The 19,828-nt window shown below is 42.9% G+C and overlaps 1 protein-coding gene across 2 annotated transcripts in view; it reads right to left on the bottom strand.

Annotated features, from left to right (window-relative positions):
• Window positions 1-18,972, bottom strand: part of rftn1b (raftlin, lipid raft linker 1b) — a 123,300-nt gene extending 104,328 nt beyond the window's left edge. For both annotated transcript variants that reach the window (XM_072692439.1, XM_072692438.1), the window contains exon 1: window positions 18,800-18,972. In XM_072692439.1, the coding sequence (XP_072548540.1) occupies window positions 18,800-18,944 (145 nt within the window). In that variant the 5' untranslated portion in view covers window positions 18,945-18,972. The remainder of the gene's footprint in view (window positions 1-18,799) is intronic.
• Between the last annotated feature and the right edge of the window lie 856 nt (window positions 18,973-19,828).

Below are 19,828 nucleotides of genomic sequence, written 5' to 3' on the forward strand. Positions count from 1 at the left end.
AATTAACCCACCCATTTGTAGCTCCCCCTGGCACTGGCAATGCTCCAGAAACTAGAAGGGTAAGGACTTCAATCCTTGCAAAACATGCACAGCCAAACATTGCCTCTTTTTAAACTGCTGACATGCTCGGAGGAAAACTCTCCAAGTCTCCAGCTCCCCCAGTATAGCCAACAAACGCCTGTGCGGGCAAACATCGCTTAAGACTGTTGAGGGGAGAGAGCTACCTTCTAGCCACCTGGAAAGAGAACGACCAATTGTGCTCTCTAGGACTCCGGCTGCTGATGGCGCAAACTCGTGACCCCTGTGACCCTTTACTTTTGTTATATTTTTATTGCTGCTGCTTTGCATATTCATGGTTTTAAATTTTGCAGAAATATTAGCAGGAAAGTTCAGTTTTGGAAAGTTGTCTTTGTCAGTGGCAAAGAGAAACTCCCTCACACTGAGAGGAAGAAACCTTGAGAGGACCTGAGACTCAAAAGGGGGTCTTTACATGAGTATAAACACACTAATCAGTCTATTATCAGTGGGAAACACGGCAGTTGGAACACAATCCAAAAACCCAATTAATTAAATGATGCCAAACCCTTGTAGTTTCACATTTATTTATAGATACAATTGAAAAAAATGAAATATCTTTGTTGGGGGGAGGGCGTTATTATAGATAGGTGTTTTAAAGCTGGCAATCAAATGTGAGCTTAGCAAGATCTCACGCTTCAAGAACATAAACTTGGGTCTTCACTATTGAAGTCTGGTCTTCACCACACACTTCTATAGAAATGTACCATGCCTGTATCAAAGGTGATTCCTGAGGGCCCTTTAGAAAACGAGTTATTAAAGCTCAACAGGCTGGAAAAGGTTGCAACTCCATTTCTAAAGAGTTTGGCCTCTACAATCCAGCCAATCCAGTGTGAGGCAGATAATATTCAAACAGAGCACATGGCATATTATGATAAGTCACAAAGAACCTACAGGCCTCTCTTGCATTGAGTAATCTCAGTGTTCATGAGTCCAGAACACTGAACATGAACAGCGTGCATAGCAGGACAGCAAGGAAGAAGCCCCTAATCTCCAAAAAGAACACTGGCTGCCTGTCTGAAGTGTGCTTAAGACCACATGGATAAACCAGACGCCTACTGGGTCACAGATGAAGCTTAAATGTAACCTTTTGGTTTAAATTAAAAGAGGGAGGGTTGGTGAAAGCGGAACACTGCATTCCAGTGTTAGAACTTGGTCTGATCTGTTAAGCATGGGGGTGGCAGTATCATGGTTTGGAGCTGCTTTGCTGCCTTGGGGCCTGTATAGCTTGTCAATGATGATGGACCTCTAAGTTTTGGATTGCCCCAGCAAATTTTACAGAAGAATGTCAGGGTAGGACTATCTGTCTGTGAACTGAAGCGTAACAGTAATTGGGTTACGCAGCAAGACAATGACCCTAAGAACACAGCACAGTCCACAAAGAAATAATTAAAGCTGGAGAAAGGTAAGATTTTGGAATAGACATGGTAAAGTCCACACCTTAACCACCACAGAAATGCAGTTCATGCAAGGAGGCCCACCAACATCCCTGGTTTGAGGCAGCATTGGGTAGGACTAAACACTCTTTGGACAAAAGTATTGGGACACCTGTTCATTCATGGTTTCTTCCGAAATCAAGGATATTTAAAAAAAAAAAAAAAAGAAGGTATCCTGCTTTTGTTGGAGAAACTCTTTCTAGTAGATTTTGGAGCATTGCTGTGAGGATTTGACTGCATTCTGCAACAAGAACAGAAGTGAAGTCATCTCATCCCAGCTCCCCAACTCATCCCAAAAGGACTAAATGAAGCACCATTCATTATTCCAGAGAACACAGTTCTTCCACTGCTCCACAGCTCAATACGGCAGGGGGGCTTCATACCCCTCTAGCCCATGCCTGGCATTATTCATTGTGCCAATAGGTTCATGTTGATTTATCTGCTCCAGAGAGTCATATTCTATTGGCAGTACTTCTCTGCAAGGACTGGACAAGCTGTGTGTATGTGTGTGTGTCATTGTGCAGCTGAAAAGCAGCTGAGTGCATTCATTAGAAGGGGTGTCCACAAATTTTGGACAGATTTGCATTTAAATGTTGGGTAAAAAAACGATAATATTTAGACATCAGTTGTTTAACTGGGTTCTCTTTATCCCGTTTAAGGACTGAAATGATGCTGCGATCACATCCCTGGTCAAAATTCTGCAGTTCAAAAGGGTGTTTGGAAGGCTTGGAAGAAAGCTTGTTAGGAAAAAGGAGCAGATCGTGGCTGCAGTGTTTGATGCAAAGCGAACCATTTTTCAGTCATATTTTTGTTGCAAGCTTTCTGAACATTTCTGATGACTATTCATAACTTTTAGCAAGCTAAAAAAATAATACTGTCTAGGGTGTTTATTATGCATCCAGTATCAATTTTGCATATGTGTCTGAGGGTTTCATTCTCAGGCTATTCTAAAAGTGTGCTGTGCAGTATATGAGCTCATTCCCGAAAGAGATCACAGAAGATTTTTATTCAAAACTTCCTTCTATAATAACCTCAAATTAAAATTCCGTCCTTATTAGTTCAAGGCCCTGGTCTTGATTAACCTTGATTAACTATTCATCCTGTCACATCATTTAAAGCCAAGAGTCTTGTTTCCCCATCATCTTTCACTCAAGCCTAATGATTTTTGCCCCATATTCCGATTTGTTGTTGATGATGATGATGATGATACAAAATAATAATAACCAATGACCTCATATTTACCTGCAGTAATACTGTAAGGAACTATAGCGATGGCTGCCCACTGCTCCGGACATGTGTGCTCACTGTTACTGTGTGTGTTTTTGAATAGGGGTTTTGAGTAGGCCTAAGTTGAGTAACCATGGTATTGTGTGTGTGTGTGTGTGTGTGTGTGTGTGTGTGTGTGTGTGTGAGGGTAAAAAGACCACTCAAAGCTCACAGCTATATTTAATGTTAATGTCCATTAATACTGTACACACACATTTACTCATACTCACACCTCATACTTTACTCTTATAGCCTATATGTGTATATATATATAGGCTATAAGAGTAAAGTATGAGGTATGAAGTATGAGTAAATGTGTGTGTACAGTATTAATTATATATATATATATATATATATATATATATATATATATATATATATGCCACACACGGGTATACATATGTGTGTGCAATGCTCACATATACGTGCACCATCTGTATCTACTCATATTTTGAAATATATACTTTATATTTTGAAATATATAATTCTTATTATATATGTAGTAATCTTATAAGTACATATCAGTTATTGCACGTGTGTATGTATGTACAGTATGTATATTGCATTCCTGTCCATCATATTCAAAATATATTTGTTATAGATATATGTTTGTATATATTTCCAAAGTACATCCTGAAAATTGACTATTTCAAATAACTTGTGTCAAAGATATGTTGAATATATAAAGGAATTCAAATAGTCTATCTAAATTATATCTAATCTTTGTCTATATATCACATATTTGAAATCTATATATTGCCATATATCAGATTTCTGTGATTTCTGTGAATAGGCTCAATCCAGTGTTGCATATGAGAAGTAGCCCCACATTTTGCAGTATCTTGTAGTAAGCTACTAGCCACAGCTTGATACACAGCTTTTACTATAGGATTCTCACAGGTATCCTGCGGAGATTCCTGCAGTACAGCGTAGCTACCTGCTACGTCGACAATCTATCAAATCTACAGAAATGTAACACCCCTCAACACAACAAGACCTGACAGGAATATCATCACAGCACTGTGCATGTGATTAGCTAGAAACGTAAGCATGCGGATTAGCTCATTTTCACAGGCCGGGTGATGCTATACAGCTGCAAATAGCATTTCCTCAGAAAACTCCGACCGTGGTAGAGGTTTATTCTGCACATAGCATTCACTGCTCGTTCTGTTCCTCTGCAAACAAGAGGATGCAAGAGACATACACAGACAGAGGCAGAATGAGAGAAAGAGAGGCAGAGAAAGGGGAGGGGGGGCGGGGGGCTTTTGTTAAATTCATGCTGTTTTCTCCACAGTCGCAGATTTGGAGATTGCATTTAGAAGCAATCAATAATGCCATACTGGATAAGAGGAAGAGGACAATGAGAGACAGCGGGGATATATGAGTGCACTCTTTCTTGCCTCTCTCTGTCTGCAGCTCTCTCTCTCCTGCTCGTGTGGAAAGGAAGAGCAGATGCTCTGATGTAAAACACAAGCCTGTAATGACAGTCAGAGCCCAGGGCAAACACCCCCGAGCAGCTACATGAACTAAACTAGCTTCAGCAAGAAGCCTGCCAGGAAAATCAAATCGAGGGGGGAAAGAACCGCTCAACCTCCCGGCGAAATATAAGGGGAAACGTTTTACGGGCGTTTTGCTTTTAACATCTGAGACAGGGCTCTGGCTGAGCCGCTGAAAAAACAAGCCGTGGACAAGAAAAAGGCTGAAACCGGCTGCTCCCTTTATCCGTGTGGAGCTGTCCACCTTCACCTTCAGCATGAATGAATGAAAGTTTTTCAGAACTTTGCAGAGCATTCGTGGGATTGAGGTTGGTGGTATGGCCTTATTGGGGAATTCCACTGACTTTCTACATAATTTCTACATAATTCACTGGTTCTTGAAGGTGATGTTGGTGTTGGAGCAGGAAAAATAGGCAAGCGTAAAGATTGTGATGGCTAGACGACTGGGTCAGAACTTCTCCAAAACATCAGGCAGGCTTCCAGGTATGGGGTGTTCCTGGTATGCAGCGGTCTGGAGAACTGGTGACAGGGTATAGGGTTCCCAACTTACAGGATTTGAAGGATCTGCTGCCAATGTCTTGCTGCTTGATACCACTTTGAGAAGGGCTAGACTGTGATGGCTAGATGACTAGGTCAGAACATCTCCAAAACCTCAGGCAGGCCTTCCTGGTATGGGGTTATCCTGGTATGCTGTGGTCAGGACCTCCCAAAAGTGCTCCAAGGAAGGAGAACTGGAGAACTGGTGACAGGGTTTAAAGGATCTGCTGCTAATGTCTTGCTGCTCAATACCACTTTGACAAGGGCTAGACTGTGATGGCTAGATGACTGGGTCAGAACACCAGGCAGGTCCTCCTGGTATAGGGTGTTCCCAGTATGCAGTGATTCAGAGAACTGGTGAATCAACATGTGGCAGGGTCATGGGTGCCCAAATCCCATTGTTGCAATTCTTGGAGGCCCTACCTCACCTCATCTACAGGATCTACAGGATTCTTTAGACCTTTAGAGGTCTTTTGGAGTCCATGGCTCGATGGGTCAGAGCTGTTTTGATTGCATGAAGAGGACCTAAACAATATTAGGCAGGTAGTTTTAATGTAATGGCTGATTTATTCAGCTTCCTACTCTTTTTAGTCGTTGCCAATTCTCCCTACACTAACTGCCAACTGCCAACTGCCATTCTACCCACCAAGAGACATTAAGGCCAGTTATGCTCTTGGACCCCTGGCTGTAGCATCACTGGGAATTGGATCCACAGCTCAATGATGGGGCCAAAGCTTGGACGGCATCGCCGTCAAAAGCCCATCTATATGATTTCCCACCCTCTGAGATTCCAACGAATAATTATCATAAGAATTAGAGATAAGACATTCAGCATTTGAGCTTTTAAGCGGTCCAGTGTTTTAAATTTCATGATTTTTCACAGGACTAAAGTCTTTTTTTGCTGAGCTTTCACAGAAAAACAACCCGGATCAGCTGAAAGTGAAAAGCTCACACGTAATCACTTTTGTATAGCATGTGATCAGCTGTCGCCCCCACTGCTGCTCCCGCCTCGGAACGCTCTAAACTAGCTAGCTGCAAAGGGGACAGTGATGAAAGACTCATGGAGGAGCCCCCGAGTAAGAGATATTTCTGTATACTTAATTAAAAGTGCCACATTACCATCAGTGTGTACGCAGCTGCAGAAAAACACTCCCCCCACACCCCCTAAAAAAATCTTTGAGATTGCTGTCACATTGATTTGGCAGCCCTGGCCTCTAAGGTGAAGCATATTGCAGCGAGCACAACTCTGACACCGCCAACACACTCAGACAGGAAGGAAACTGTGCACAGATCTGCGTTTCCTGTTGACGAGAGTGCTGTCATGGCGCTTTTGACATCTAGCAGGGAAATCTGCTGATGACTTTATATCGTACAGTGCTGGTTTGCCATGAAAAACAAGAGAGAAGAGCTGTACAGGAGTCCAGGATGACCACAGCCGCCCACACAGGCCTGAACGTACAGTAAAGGTGTACAGCGTCCAGACTGATGAAACTGATAAAAGCTTTTAAAGGATTCTTACAACTTTCTCAACCACAAATGTAGCTAATTACTTTTTTGATGTCAGTTTTGAAGAAAGCTTGTGCACTCGCATTGCGATGGTAAACAGGAAAAAGCCTTTAGCTTCCAAACTAAGCTCAAGACCAGCTTTCCTGCTGGCTGGTCCCAGATGGTCTAAGTTGGTCGGTGACGCTCAAAGCTGTCAAAAAGCTGGTCATCCATGCAATAACATACTCTGTGCTGGTAAGCATGTTGGTTAAACCAGCTTGGCTCCTGACCAGAATAGTGGATGTTTTATTGGTTCACTAACTTGGTAAAGCTGGTTGACCAGTATGGCTGAGCTGGTCATACTGGTGGACCAGTGTGGTCAGCTTGATCAGGCTAGTCAACTGGCTTGTGCTGGTCATGCACGGGTGAGGCAATTGAAAAGTTGTAAAACTGTAAAGCATGGGACGAGGTAATTGAGGTAGGCCATGACTTAGTGAGGCATGGGATGAGGTCATTGAGGTAGGCCCTGATTAGTAAGGCATAGGACAACGTAAGTGGGGTATGGCCACGACTTAGTAAAGCATGGGACAAGGTAATTGAGGTAGGCCAAGACTTAGTAAGGCATGGGACGACATAAGTGGGGTATGGCCACGACTTAGTAAAGCATGGGACGAGGTAATTGAGGTAGGCCATGACTTAGTAAGGCATGGGATGACATAATTGAGGTAGGCCATGACTTAGTCTTAGATGTCCCAATCCTTTGTCCATATACTGTAATTGTATGACCTTTTTTTGCAGCTGTACTGTAAATACCATGGTGCATTTCTGAGGCTTAAGTTTACATTGTTTATACCTCAGTAAGCAAAAATGTACCATGGTGTACAGTTTTTCACTATTGTCAATTAGTCAAGACTAGTCCTATGGAGCCCTGCTGGTTACATCCCACATAAATTATTCAGTAAGGCACGGGATGAGATCCTAATTTGTGGCCACAACGTAATGTTTATTTATGTGGGACGTCACCAGCGGGGCTCCATCGAATTCTGACACTGTACGACACTGTTATTTCTAAACATGGACCAAATACAGCATCAGAAAACATAAAAAATCGAATATAAAAAATCTAATTTCTATTATTTTGTGTGATGATGTAAACAGGCGCTTCACACAGTTCTAATTGGTGGCCATGAGCTTCTGTTAACCTAGTAGCTTCATTAGCCTCGTCCGACCAGTGTAGAAATGGTCTTGACTGAACAATAACAGTGAAAAACTGTACACCATGGTATATGTTTGCTTACTGAGGTATAAACAATATAAACTTAATAACGTACTTACAGTACAGCTGCAAAGAAAGGTCATACAATTACACTAAATGGACAAAAGTATTGGGACATCTACACATTACTACTGGAGCTTTTATGACATCCCATTTTGGGATATGGAGTCGGTCCCCTGAATTAAAGTTTCTACCAAACTATTATTTTAATAAGTAATCAGATCTGGAGTTCAGAAGGAAAACTAACAGCATTATTATGATCCAGGAGAAGGTCGAGCACAATCAAAGACAAGCTTCGTTAAACACAATCCTGGCTGGAGAGGATATACTCGGATAAAATCAAGGGAGAAAAGATTCATCGCAAACATTCACTGTTTGCCTTCCCAATGTTCACAGTAAACAAACCGTACTGGATCACGCCGCACCAGCGGAGCGCAGGAACTCCACCTGAAGTCTCTGACGACTGCTCTGTGTGTTTACTGGCTCATTTTCACGACTCTGTTTATATATGTCTGTAAATCATAGTGATGAGCCACATGAGTAAAGTAGGACTCGATTGGACGGAACGGACGTGATTTAATCATTTTGAAAACAGTGAGGAAGCGCGCTCGGGGAATATGAGGACAGTATAGATGTCAGCGCTGGAGAGAATTGGCCAATATAGTTTTATTGCCAAACCATTTCAGAGAAGCGACAGAGAGGTCAAACTGCATGCCGTTGCTGAGGGTAATGTGATGTAACCGAGCTGCCTGCGCTGGAAAACGATGAAGGCCTCCATTTGGCCAGCCGCGATTGAACCGTGCCTTTCCTGTATGAAGGGGCAGGGGCCTGTGCCAATCAGAACAATGGCGGTCCTCCATGCGGCTCGGGCGAAATGGGCGAAAGGTAATGTGGGGAAGCGAATGGCCGTGAATTCCTCTCTGAATGCATCTCCTACCGAGCTCCTCTCTGACTCAATTTTCACCGGCTGGCGGCGGGATGAAAGGGAGGGCTTCCCCGGGCCCACCTGCTCTAATCCGACGCACAAAAGCACGGCCCATGCACACAATCCGCCCCCTCCACACTGAACAGGATCCTCTCCTTCATGAGGCAGGTACACAGAAGGAGAATAGCTTTTCCTGGATGCTCAGTCAGCGCCAAGGAAACCTTAGACATGTTTGATGCCTGAAGTTTAGCACTGGAGCTACAAGGCAACGATGCAAGCTTAGTCACCAATTAGCATCGTGCTAATGAACACATTTCTTGATATCCTGACATCGTTAGCATCGTGCTAACCGCATGCCTAACCACCAGCAGCAAGCAGTTGTGCAAACAGTACCATGGTGATTGCATTACTGAAACTAGAAAAGAGCATGAATTCCTTTCTCATGAAATGAGGTAGCCCTGCCATACGGTCTTACCTAACTACCTAACTGCTATCCAAACAGTCTAGCCCAGATGGTCCCCCAACCTCAAGAGATTTTTGTGGTGCAGTTGTGTATAAACAGCTGCAAAGAAAAGTATTGGGGCGCCTACACATTACGCCTACAGGAGCTTTTATGACCTCCCATTCTAAACCCATAGGCTGTATTAATAAGGAGCTGGTCCCCCTATTGCTCTAAGCTCTACCAGCAGCAGCAGGTCTGGAGCTCTGCTGCAGTTACTGAGTCAGTTGGAGGCTTTTCTGCACTCTGCTCTGAGCTCAGCACTCGGCCCTGACCCCGCTCTGTAACCTTACGTGGTCTGACAGACACTCGGTGGACACTGAGCTGCTCTCTGTGAGCTGTTCCTCCCAAACTCTTCCACTGTTCAATAATAACACCACTCACAGCTGATGGAGGAAGATCTAGGAGGGAAGGTCTAAATTTCACCAGCTGACTTGTAGTTGTTGGTGCAGCGGTGTCTCCTATTACATACAGAACCAGGCTGGAGTTCAGTGAGCTCTTCAGAACCTCCCATTCTTTCACTAATGTGTGTAAGAAAGGCCGACTGCAGGGCTAGGGGCTTGATTTTATACACCTGTGGTGGCAATGGAACTGAAAGAAACACTTAAATTCAGTGAATATAAGGTTTGTCCAAATACTTTTGTCCATATAACGATGCACTGTAACTAAATGTATTGCAGATGCTACAAGTTTGGTACCTTTTTTATACAGTCATTGCTTATTAGCTTGGATAGCTAGTAAGCTAACCAGCTTTCACATCAGTTAGCCACCGTTAGCGGCAGCTTTTGGTAATAATAATAATGCAGTTTATTTAATTTAGCATTTTAATATTTGATTTGCATTTTATAAATACTGACTACATAGCCAGCGGCACAGTACTTATGACACCAGAGTGCACCATCTGGGTGGGAGGGCCGCCACAGTCACCACACCATCATCCATCATCCGTCATAATGTAAAAAAAAAAATGCAGCATCCACCATGTTAGCATTTCAAGATGAATTGTTCCTTTAAGGGCTCGGGCTATTAGGCATCTTTGCATATAAATACGACGTCACACTCTCTGGTCATGTCAAATTGCCTTATATGCAACGCTGGACTGGAAGGACGAAAATATTCAGCCTGTAAAACGGCTGTTAGCTCTGTTGCACCCTTTACAAACCTAGGTTAGGCTAGGCTGGGCCTATTAATAAACTCTGCCGAAATACAAAAACATGTTCTAAGGAAGTGCCCACTCATTCCGCTCAACGTTTAGGAACCCGTTTGCTGACTCAATAATGGCCTGAGACGTTCGCCTGCTGCTCTAGCACTGTGAGAACCCGCCTGCAAGAGGCGAGGCTACTTCACACCCTGTCTGACAATAGTATGGAGGCAGGAAGGTGAAGGGGTGTATTTTAGGGTGCCATAAATAATAGGCCACTGCTGCTTCAGTGATTGAAAAGGCAGAGGGTGGCCACCACAGGCAAACACTTTGACACATGAAGGGCAAAAGAATAGAAGTGCAGCTCCCTGTAGATCCTCATGTGTAGGCATATCTGGTCATACATATGTAGAAGCCCATTTCCACCAAGTAGAGGGCACAAACATCACCTACGATTACTAGGTAGAAGTACACTATACATGCAAAAAGTCTCCAGACACTCTTTTATTGAGAGAGTTCAGCATCCATTACTGACACAGGCATTTAGTTACGCATGCACAGTCTGTTTAATCGGCGTAGAAAAGCACTGCTGATATAACGGGCCACTCTGGAGCATCCAAGCATCCAGTCTGAAGTCCTCATGCCCAGTGCCATCCAGCTGATAGACGGGTGTAAAGTTCTACAGCACTGGGCTGAGGAGCTCCAGACAATACCTCTGGGATAACTAATCATCCATTAACAGTATTTGACCTTGCTAATGCTCTCACAGCCACATCAAATTCCTCACAGCAATGTTTCAAAATGTAGTGTGAGGCCTTTGCAGAAGAGTAGAGGCAATCTCATTATTACCTCTGATTTTAGAAGCAACTCTGGAGGAGCAGGTGTCTACAAACTTTTGGACGTATAGTGTTTGTCAAAATTCTGGCGTAGTATCTGGTAATAATGACTTACTTTCTCTGAATCCTGACTGACTTTAATGAAATAATGAATTCATGTCTTGGAATTCTGACTTTTTACATTGAAATAATGAATTTGTACTAATAGAGTCTGGCTTTCTACATTGAAATAATGAATTCATGGCTTGGAATTCTGACTTTCTACATTAAAATAATGAATTTTTCCTTGAAATTCTGACTTTCTACATTGAAATTATGTTGTTTTTTTTTATTGAAATTCTGACTTTCTACATTGAAATTATGTTTTGTTTTGTTTTTAATTGAAATTCTGACTTTCTACATTGAAATTATGTTGTTTTTTTATTCTGAATATCTACATTGAAATAATAATTGCTCCTTGAAATCCTGACTTTCTACATTTAAATAATGAATTCATGGCTTGGAATTCTGACTTTCTACATTAAAATAATGAATTTTTCCTTGAAATTCTGACTTTCTACATTGAAATAATATTTTTTCCTTGAAATTCTGACTTTCTACATTGAAATAATATTTTTTCCTTGAAATTCTGACTTTCTACATTGAAAAAAATGAATTTGTATTACTAAAGTCTGACTTTCTACATTGAAATAATTATTTTGTCCTTGAAATTCTGACTGTCTACATTGAAATTATGAATGAATTCCTTGAAATTCTGACTTATACATTATAATAATGAATTTGTACAAAAAAGATGCTGACTTACAACACTGAAACTTTTAACATAGCACATTACAACAATTATCTCAATTAACTTAAAAGTGTGACTTACTCGACTGAATTTCTCAAAATAACTTTTTTGACTCTGAAGTTTGATTGATTTAATACATAAATACTTCATGTTGTAACAATCAACTAGTTTGATTTGATTGAAACACAGCAAAGCACAGCAAACCTCAAAGCTCAAAATAATACATAAGCCCTGTTCCATGTTTTACAGTGTTCATCAAAATAGTGACTTATCTCACTAGAAATGACATTAAGAAGTCCATTAGTTTCTCCCCCGTTTAACTTTCTGCAGTCTGAACGCTAACGCTGCCACTCAGTCGGCCTTTCTGCCACCTGTACCCTCACATGCACCTTGCACAATGCTAACAGCACAGCTATCAGCTTATTAGCTTACGATAACTTATTAGCTAAACTAGACTTGTAGCTTCAACGCAACACCAAAGCAGGAAAGCTTCAGACACAGAACATGTCTTGGCAGATCGACTTCATCAGAGGTAAAGCTGGAAACCGCCAGCTGGAAAACGTGTGTGGTGGCAGCTGAGAGGCATTCAGCTGGCAGCAGAGAGGCCTTTGCTAAATGTGATTCCTGTCCCTCGTCCTCTTGACATTTTAAACATTTGAAATCACATTTGAGGGAAATAAGGAACGTGACGGGCATCTCAAAGCGCCGAGCTGGCACACTGTGCAGCCTGTGCTTTCGACCCGCACCTTAATACACGGCCCATTCCGCTGGCACCCTGGGCCGAGCGATTCTTGATAACGGCGTGATGATGGAGAAAGCCAGCTAAAGCATCTTTTTAGCCACCCCACCCGCCGACCCTCCCTGGGGGGAAAACTCTGCAACCACGCGCCGTTAATTCTACCTACCGCTCAAGTGCGCGTCGCATCCGAGCATTCTATTAAAATTGATAACTCTGCCGTCCTGATAGGGCACTACAGCGTAATTATAACATCTGGCATGCTTCAGTGTCTGTGAGATCTATGACCGATTTGACTGCTCCCGCTAATCATGCTTGGTTGTAACGCAGTCAGTTCCACGTCAACGTACCGTCAACGTACCGCTCCCCCTCTTGTACGTGTCTGCGGGGAGATGAATGTACCGATTTGACCAGGGAACCATAAACTTGATTAATATGATTAACAAATATGCAATCTAATCTCTCCAGCAGAGCAGCGTTAGGGATCATTAAGCCGGCTGAGGCAGTCTGGCGTGCAGGAGCTTATTGTACTCATGCTGGCGTGATACATTTGCCGCTCCTGTTTTTTAAGCACTTCAGCTTTGGGCTTTTGTTATTATCCATATGCAGTAGAGTACTGCATACAGAGCCGTGACCCGCTGGATATGCCATTAGGCCAAAATGTTCTCACTATCAAGAAAAGGAGAAGTTTGCATGCCTACAAACAAAGTCTCTACTGTCTGCAGAGTCGTTTATCTATTAAATGAGCTCTCAGAAGATAATCAGTTAATGCGTTTAGGTGGTTAATCATCGCTAAGCTCATTTCAAACTTTTTCAGTCTGGATGGATTAAGGACACCTTTTCTAAGCTGAGAGCTTCAACAGCATGTCAACAGAACAACTACCCAGCCAATCACAGTGATTCCCACAATGCGGTGAAGCTTTACAAGGTTACTTGTATTACAGAGGTGGGCCAATGTAGTGTTGGGAGTCTTGCCCAAGGACTCTTGTTGGTGTAGCACAGCATAGTCACCCAGACTGGGAATCGAACCCCAGTCTCCCACATGGCGTGGTGGTAACTCACTGGCAGGTAGAGGTGTTATCTGTTGCACCACTCCAACCACTGGAGCTAAGATACTTCACTGACATTCCTTGACTCCTATTATGACTAAAGTATTGGGACACCTGTTCATTCAACATTGTTTCTTCTGAAATCAAGGCTGTTAAAAAAGAGTTGATCCTGCTTTTGTCTCTACTGTCCAGGGAAGAAGGCCTTCTGCTAGATTTCGGAGGAGCATTGTTGTGAGGATTTGATTGCATTCAGCGACAAGAGCGTTAGTGAAGTCAGGATGTTGGATGATGATGATGATCACCACACCACCTCATCATCCCCAACTCCCTCTCATCTCATCCACCAACCATCATTCCAGAGAACACAGTTCTTCTTCCACTGCTCCACAGCTCAATGCTGCTGCTGGGGGGCTTTATACCCCTCTAGCCCATGTCTGGCATTAGGCAGCATAATGCCAATATGTTAATGCTTATCTGCTCTTAGGACCTCTCTATTGGCAGTACTACATGTACATAAACTACTACACATCAACAAAGATCAACATGAACCTATTGGCTCCATGCTGCCTAATGCCAGGTGTGGGCAAGAGGGGTATAAAGTGCCCCAGCTGCAGCATTGAGGAGCTGTGGAGCAGTGGAAGAAGAACTGTGTTCTCTGGAATGATGGTTGCTGCTCCATCCAGTACTCTTGGGATCAGTTGGGGAGTTGGGGACGAGGTGGGGTGGTGACCATCATCCAACATCCAACATCGCACTAATGCTCCAAAACCTAGTATAAACGCAACAATGAATGAGCAGGTGTCCCAATACTTTTGTCCATATTGTTTATGTTTGTACAGCGCATGTATTGGTTTTAATGTGGCCCTGCTTGTGAAAACCTCTGACCAGTGACCTCTGTTTTATACCTCGTTAGCAACTTTAGTTAGCATTTTGGGCTAAAATCTGGGGCATTTATATGCTACACAAATATGCTACATAAGCGCCTTAGCTATCTGGAGGACAGCGCATTCTATGGAAAGAGCGAGAGATCGAGGGTGTGTGAGAGAGAGAGAGAGAGGCGCAGTCATGGATGGAGCTCAGTGTTGATCTGAAAGCTCCATACGGGATTAATGTGATCTCCAGGCTGAATTGTCAGCGAGTGCACCAGCTCGCGCCGTTCGGGACGACATCCCATCACACCCAGCTTTTGTTAGCTGCAGAGCTCTGACAGCTATATTTAGCCACGGCCCGCAAGAAGAACTTCCCTTAACCGCTCTCCTCAAAGTCAGCGGGGTTCAGGATTTTGCACATAACCACCCCCATCCCCCAACCCTTTACCACCGCTCCCCCTCACCCTCCCCCTTACAAAAATGCAAGAACACTTCTGCCGGCACCCCGAACACCCTAGCAGGAACGCATGCCGAGGTACGAGAGGAGAAAGGCAGGTGCCTGCTGCCAACCGGCTCTGTCTGGCGGAGCTGGAGTGAGAGAGAGTGAAAGAGAGAGAGTCAGTCTTGGAAGGATTTGCTTTGATAATTTGCAAGTGTCATCGTTTTTTTGGGGGGGGGAAATTGCCGGCATCATCAGTCTGAGGATTTGTGAAGCAGCAGGGAATCGAACAGTAATTTTCAGTCGGCGTCAGGCCGTTTGAAAGTTACTTTGAGGGAATCTCATCTTTCTGCAGGAACTTTGACGCCGCTTTCATGCGATCCTTCCCGACCACGATGAGGCATGAACTTGACGGCAGTCGCGGACTCATAACTAGGGCTGTGTGTTGGCCAGAACACTTTAAAAATGGGAGAAAGTTCAGCAGGAAAGAAAGCTTTGATAATGCAAGCTATGACTTTTTATGAGACACTCTAGCAACTAAAGATGTTATGCAGCCATAACATTAGTACTACCTTCCTAGTACTGAGTAGGCCCCCCTTTGGGCCGCCTCAACAAATCTAATCATGCAAGGGATTGCATGGACTTCACAAGACCTCTGAAGGTGTCCTGGGATCTCTGGCACCTCCAAGACTAACATTAGCAGCAGATCCTTCGAGTCTTGTACGTTGTGAGGTGGGGGCTCCAGGAACACCCCAGAAGACCTGCTTACTGTTATGTTAAAACTAAAGATGCTACTAATGGCTCTTTGAGTGATGCCATAGTAGAGCCACTTTTGGCTCCATAAAGAACCATGTCCTGCATTTAATGTCCTTTAAATGACCCAAAAATCTTTCTCTTCGATTTGTAGGTCTGCTTCTTTATGGAACCAAAAGTGGTTCTTCTACGGCATCGCCCAAAGAACCTGTGCACCAGGGTTATGATTCAATATACTGTAATATGCACAAATTCTAGGAAAACTTTCACGGTATAAAAACACCATAATTTGCATAAAATCCAGAACTGCTATCCAGCAGTCGGGGTTTACACACAGCACTAACTTAACCACTGTCTCACACCAATCTTTACATAGAAATATTAATTAATAATCAATACTGTGTTTTAGAGAATCAATACAGTACTGCAAACCTAATATCGCGATACTTTGATATATCGATCTTTTCTTACACCCCTACGCAACATGACTTGCAAAACTCAGAAGCCCTAAGACAACCATAGATTCACACTTGATATAGACCTGAGAAATCTGTGTTTTCCTGAGACGTGAAGCCATCACACTTACGACTGCTGTTCACACACACACACACACACACACACACACACAGATTTCTGATGGTTTGAGATTATTATTGAGATTATAATATGTGAGACATCTAAAAAACTCCTTTCCTGACAGCTGTGACACTAATATCAAGAAAATAGGAAATTTTGTTGTTTTTTAGCCTGAGAAAAAGGGAACCCTGTATTACAGTATCATGATATGTTTGATCACAAGGCGATATATTTAGAATACAGCGACATTTTGCATTATTAGGAGAAGGGAAAAAACTCATCAGCCATAACATTAGTACTACCTTCCTAGTACTGAGTAGGTCCCCCTTTGGGCCGCCACAACAAATCTAATCATTACATTTCAACCATACACATTTACATTTACATTTAAGGCATTTAGCAGACGCTCTTATGCAGAGCGACTTACAAAAGTGCTTTGCTATTTACCCAAGAAAAAACTCAGCTAGTCTGAATAGACTAATAATTCAAAGATCCTCTAAGTTTAGACTCGACTAAACACAAGTCAGTAAGGATTGGCTATTCGCCCAAGTACTCTCGGAAGAGGTGGGTCTTCAGTCTCCGTTCGGACACCCAGGGGAAGCTTGTTTCACCACTTCGGTGCCAGCACAGAAAAAAGCCTGGATCATGCAAGACATTGCATGGACTCGACAAGACCTCTGAAGGTGTCCTGTGACCTCTGGCACCACCAAGACTAACGTTAGCAGCAGATCCTTTAAGTCTTGTAAGTTGTGAGGTGGAGGCTCCAGGAACACCCCACGAGACCTGCTTAATGTTATCTAGGTCCCCTTCATGCCATCAAAACAGCTCTGAACCATCGAGGCACAGACTCCACAAGACCTCTGAAGGTGTCCTGTGGTATCTGGCACCAAGACTAACGTTAGCAGGAGATCCATGGGGCCTCTATGAGCATCAATGAGCCTTGGGCGCAAATGACCCTTTCATTGGTTCTCCAGGTTTCCTTCCTCAGAGTACTTTTGGTAGGTACTGAACACTGCATACCAGGAACACCCCAAAAGAGCTGCCTGATGTTCTGGAGATGTTCTGACCCAGTCGTCTAGAACATCCCAGTTTGGTTCTTGTCAAAGCGGCTCAGGTTCTTTCTCTTGACCATTTTTCTGCTTTTAACACCTTCATCACCTTCAAGACCTGACTGGTCACTTGCTGCCTAATATGTAGAATCGACCTCTTGACAGATGAAGATCCCACTGTAGATAAAGATAATCAATGTATGTTTATCTCTCAGTGGTCATAATGTTTTGGTTGGTTTTGTGTGAATATGTGTGTGTGTGTGTGTTTATTAAGTACTTACTAACATTTACTGAGTTTACTCACTAAAATTGCCTCAAGGCATGAAAAGCAATCTCCTCAATAGTGGACATGTTTGAGGGTGATAAGCTTAGCATTGGGTTTATAATCAGCCTTGACTGAGATCAGCTACAGTTTCTAAATTATATTTAATCATATTTTCTTTTTATAACTGGCACTGATGTGCACCAACATATACTACAGCAGGAAAATGTGGCAAAAGGCCACATTTGTGTTCAATCATTAAAAACAAATGGAAAAGAGTCAGAACTGCAGACGTGAACCAGTCGATACAAAATGTTAATTACAAGCAAACTGTGTAATTATGTAATTAAAAATAGTATTAAAAAGCTTCATTCTGTTGTTCCAGTAAATCTTTAGAGGTTTAGCTCATGGTTAAATGATTCCACATGTCCCTCAGTCTCAACTTGGTCTTGTTCTTATTGGGACTTACTCTCAACTCAGTCTCAACTCAGTCTCAACTTAGTCTTGTTCTCATTAGGACTTACTCTCAACTCAATCTCAATCTTAACTCAGTCTCAACTTAGTCTTGTTCTCATTAGGACTTACTCTCAACTCAATCTCAATCTTAACTCAGTCTCAACTTAGTCTTGTTCTCATTAGGACTTACTCTCAACTCAATCTCAATCTTAACTCAGTCTCAACTTAGTCTTGTTCTCATTAGGACTTACTTTCAACTCAATCTTAATCTTAACTCAGTCTCAACTTAGTCTTGTTCTCATTAGGACTTACTTTCAACTCAATCTTAATCTTAACTCAGTCTCAACTTAGTCTTGTTCTCATTAGGACTTACTCTCAACTCGGTCTCAATTTGTTCTTATTGGGACTTACTCTCAACTCAGTCAGAGCTCAGTCTCAACTTGGTCTTGTTCTTATTGGGACTAGATCTCAACTCAATCACAGCTCAGTCTCAACTTGGTCTTGGCACTTGGTCTCAGTCTAATTTAAACATTCTCTGGATTCACGCTTGAATCAGTCTCACTCTCATTTGGAGTTGGTCTTGAGCTTAGTCTCATCTCGGTTGTTCCTTTATCTAGACTCGGCTTACTTGCTCTTGCTCCCCATTTGAACATCTCGACTCAGCCTTAACTCATTTGAATTTAGTCTCAACACGGTTTTGCTCTCATTTAAACTTAGTCTTTGCCTCGGCTTTGACTTTATCTTGTCTTGGCATCAACAGAGATGGTCTTAATTTCAGTCCTGGTGCTCAACTACAAGAGTCACAGATCTCGGGGTGGTTTCCTGCAGAGCCACAAAATCTAGCTTACCTTCTTTTCCGATCAGGAAGTCCAGGTGGCAGTATGTGTAGGCCACGCCGATCTTGGTCTCCACCTGCGGCCTCTTGAGGGTAGAGTAGATCTTCCCCGGACTGTTGTCATCTGTGTGACGGATCTTCCTCAGCCCACAACCCATCGTTCTTGTCCGAGCGTGCTCTGATCCTCAACTGAGAGAAAGACAGACAGACAGGGAGACAGAGATGGTAACCTTTGCAAAAACTAGAGGCAGCAGGTTCCTCATGACCGTATCACAGATGGTAATCAGCTGTTTAAGCCACTTTATTTGGTTTCATTCTGACTAAAAACACGCTGTTCTATTTCCAGAGCGCTTTATTTAGAGAAGTGAGCGCTGTGCTAAATGTACCTTTCGATTTCTACAGATATCACAAAAAAATGTCACACACCTCTGCAAACCTCCACACTTCTGCTCACATGCTAATCTATAGAGGTGGGCTGCAGTTAAAGGGACTTTTCTTTTCTAAAGAAGGGTCTATAAATACAGTTCTGTGCAAATGTCAGAGCTCCCTTTATTCAGCTCCTTTCCAAAGAGTACACGTTCTTCAGATTTCAGGGGAGATTCCTGAGGAGATCAGATAGAACAATACACTTGTATGAGGAAGGAGAAAGTCAAAGAAAAGGAGCTTCTAAAACTGGAGTTAAAAAAATTATTTAAAGATACAGAGAACATGGGAACCTCTCACAACCCCCGGCAAGACCCTGGTGGACCACCAAAACTGCCCCCCAACAGATAAACAGCACTTTAAGCTTTCATCTTTGAGAGAAGATCCAGCTCCAGACTCCAGACAGATGTTTGTGTCCACCCTTCCTTCCACTGTGAGAAAATGACCGAAGCTGAAGCTGGTGTTGTTCTCAGAACAAAGCACTGACCACCCTAGAGCGTTTGAGAGGACTTTGACTTGGGTCTCTAGGACTCACCTTTGAAGGTGTGGACAAGCTGACCAAGAAGGTACAACTAATCAAACAGAGTATTAATTATGATCTTCTTAAATTCTAATCCTT

This window comes from Salminus brasiliensis, chromosome 1 (assembly GCF_030463535.1).
Source record: "Salminus brasiliensis chromosome 1, fSalBra1.hap2, whole genome shotgun sequence".
Classification (NCBI taxonomy): domain Eukaryota; kingdom Metazoa; phylum Chordata; class Actinopteri; order Characiformes; family Bryconidae; genus Salminus; species Salminus brasiliensis.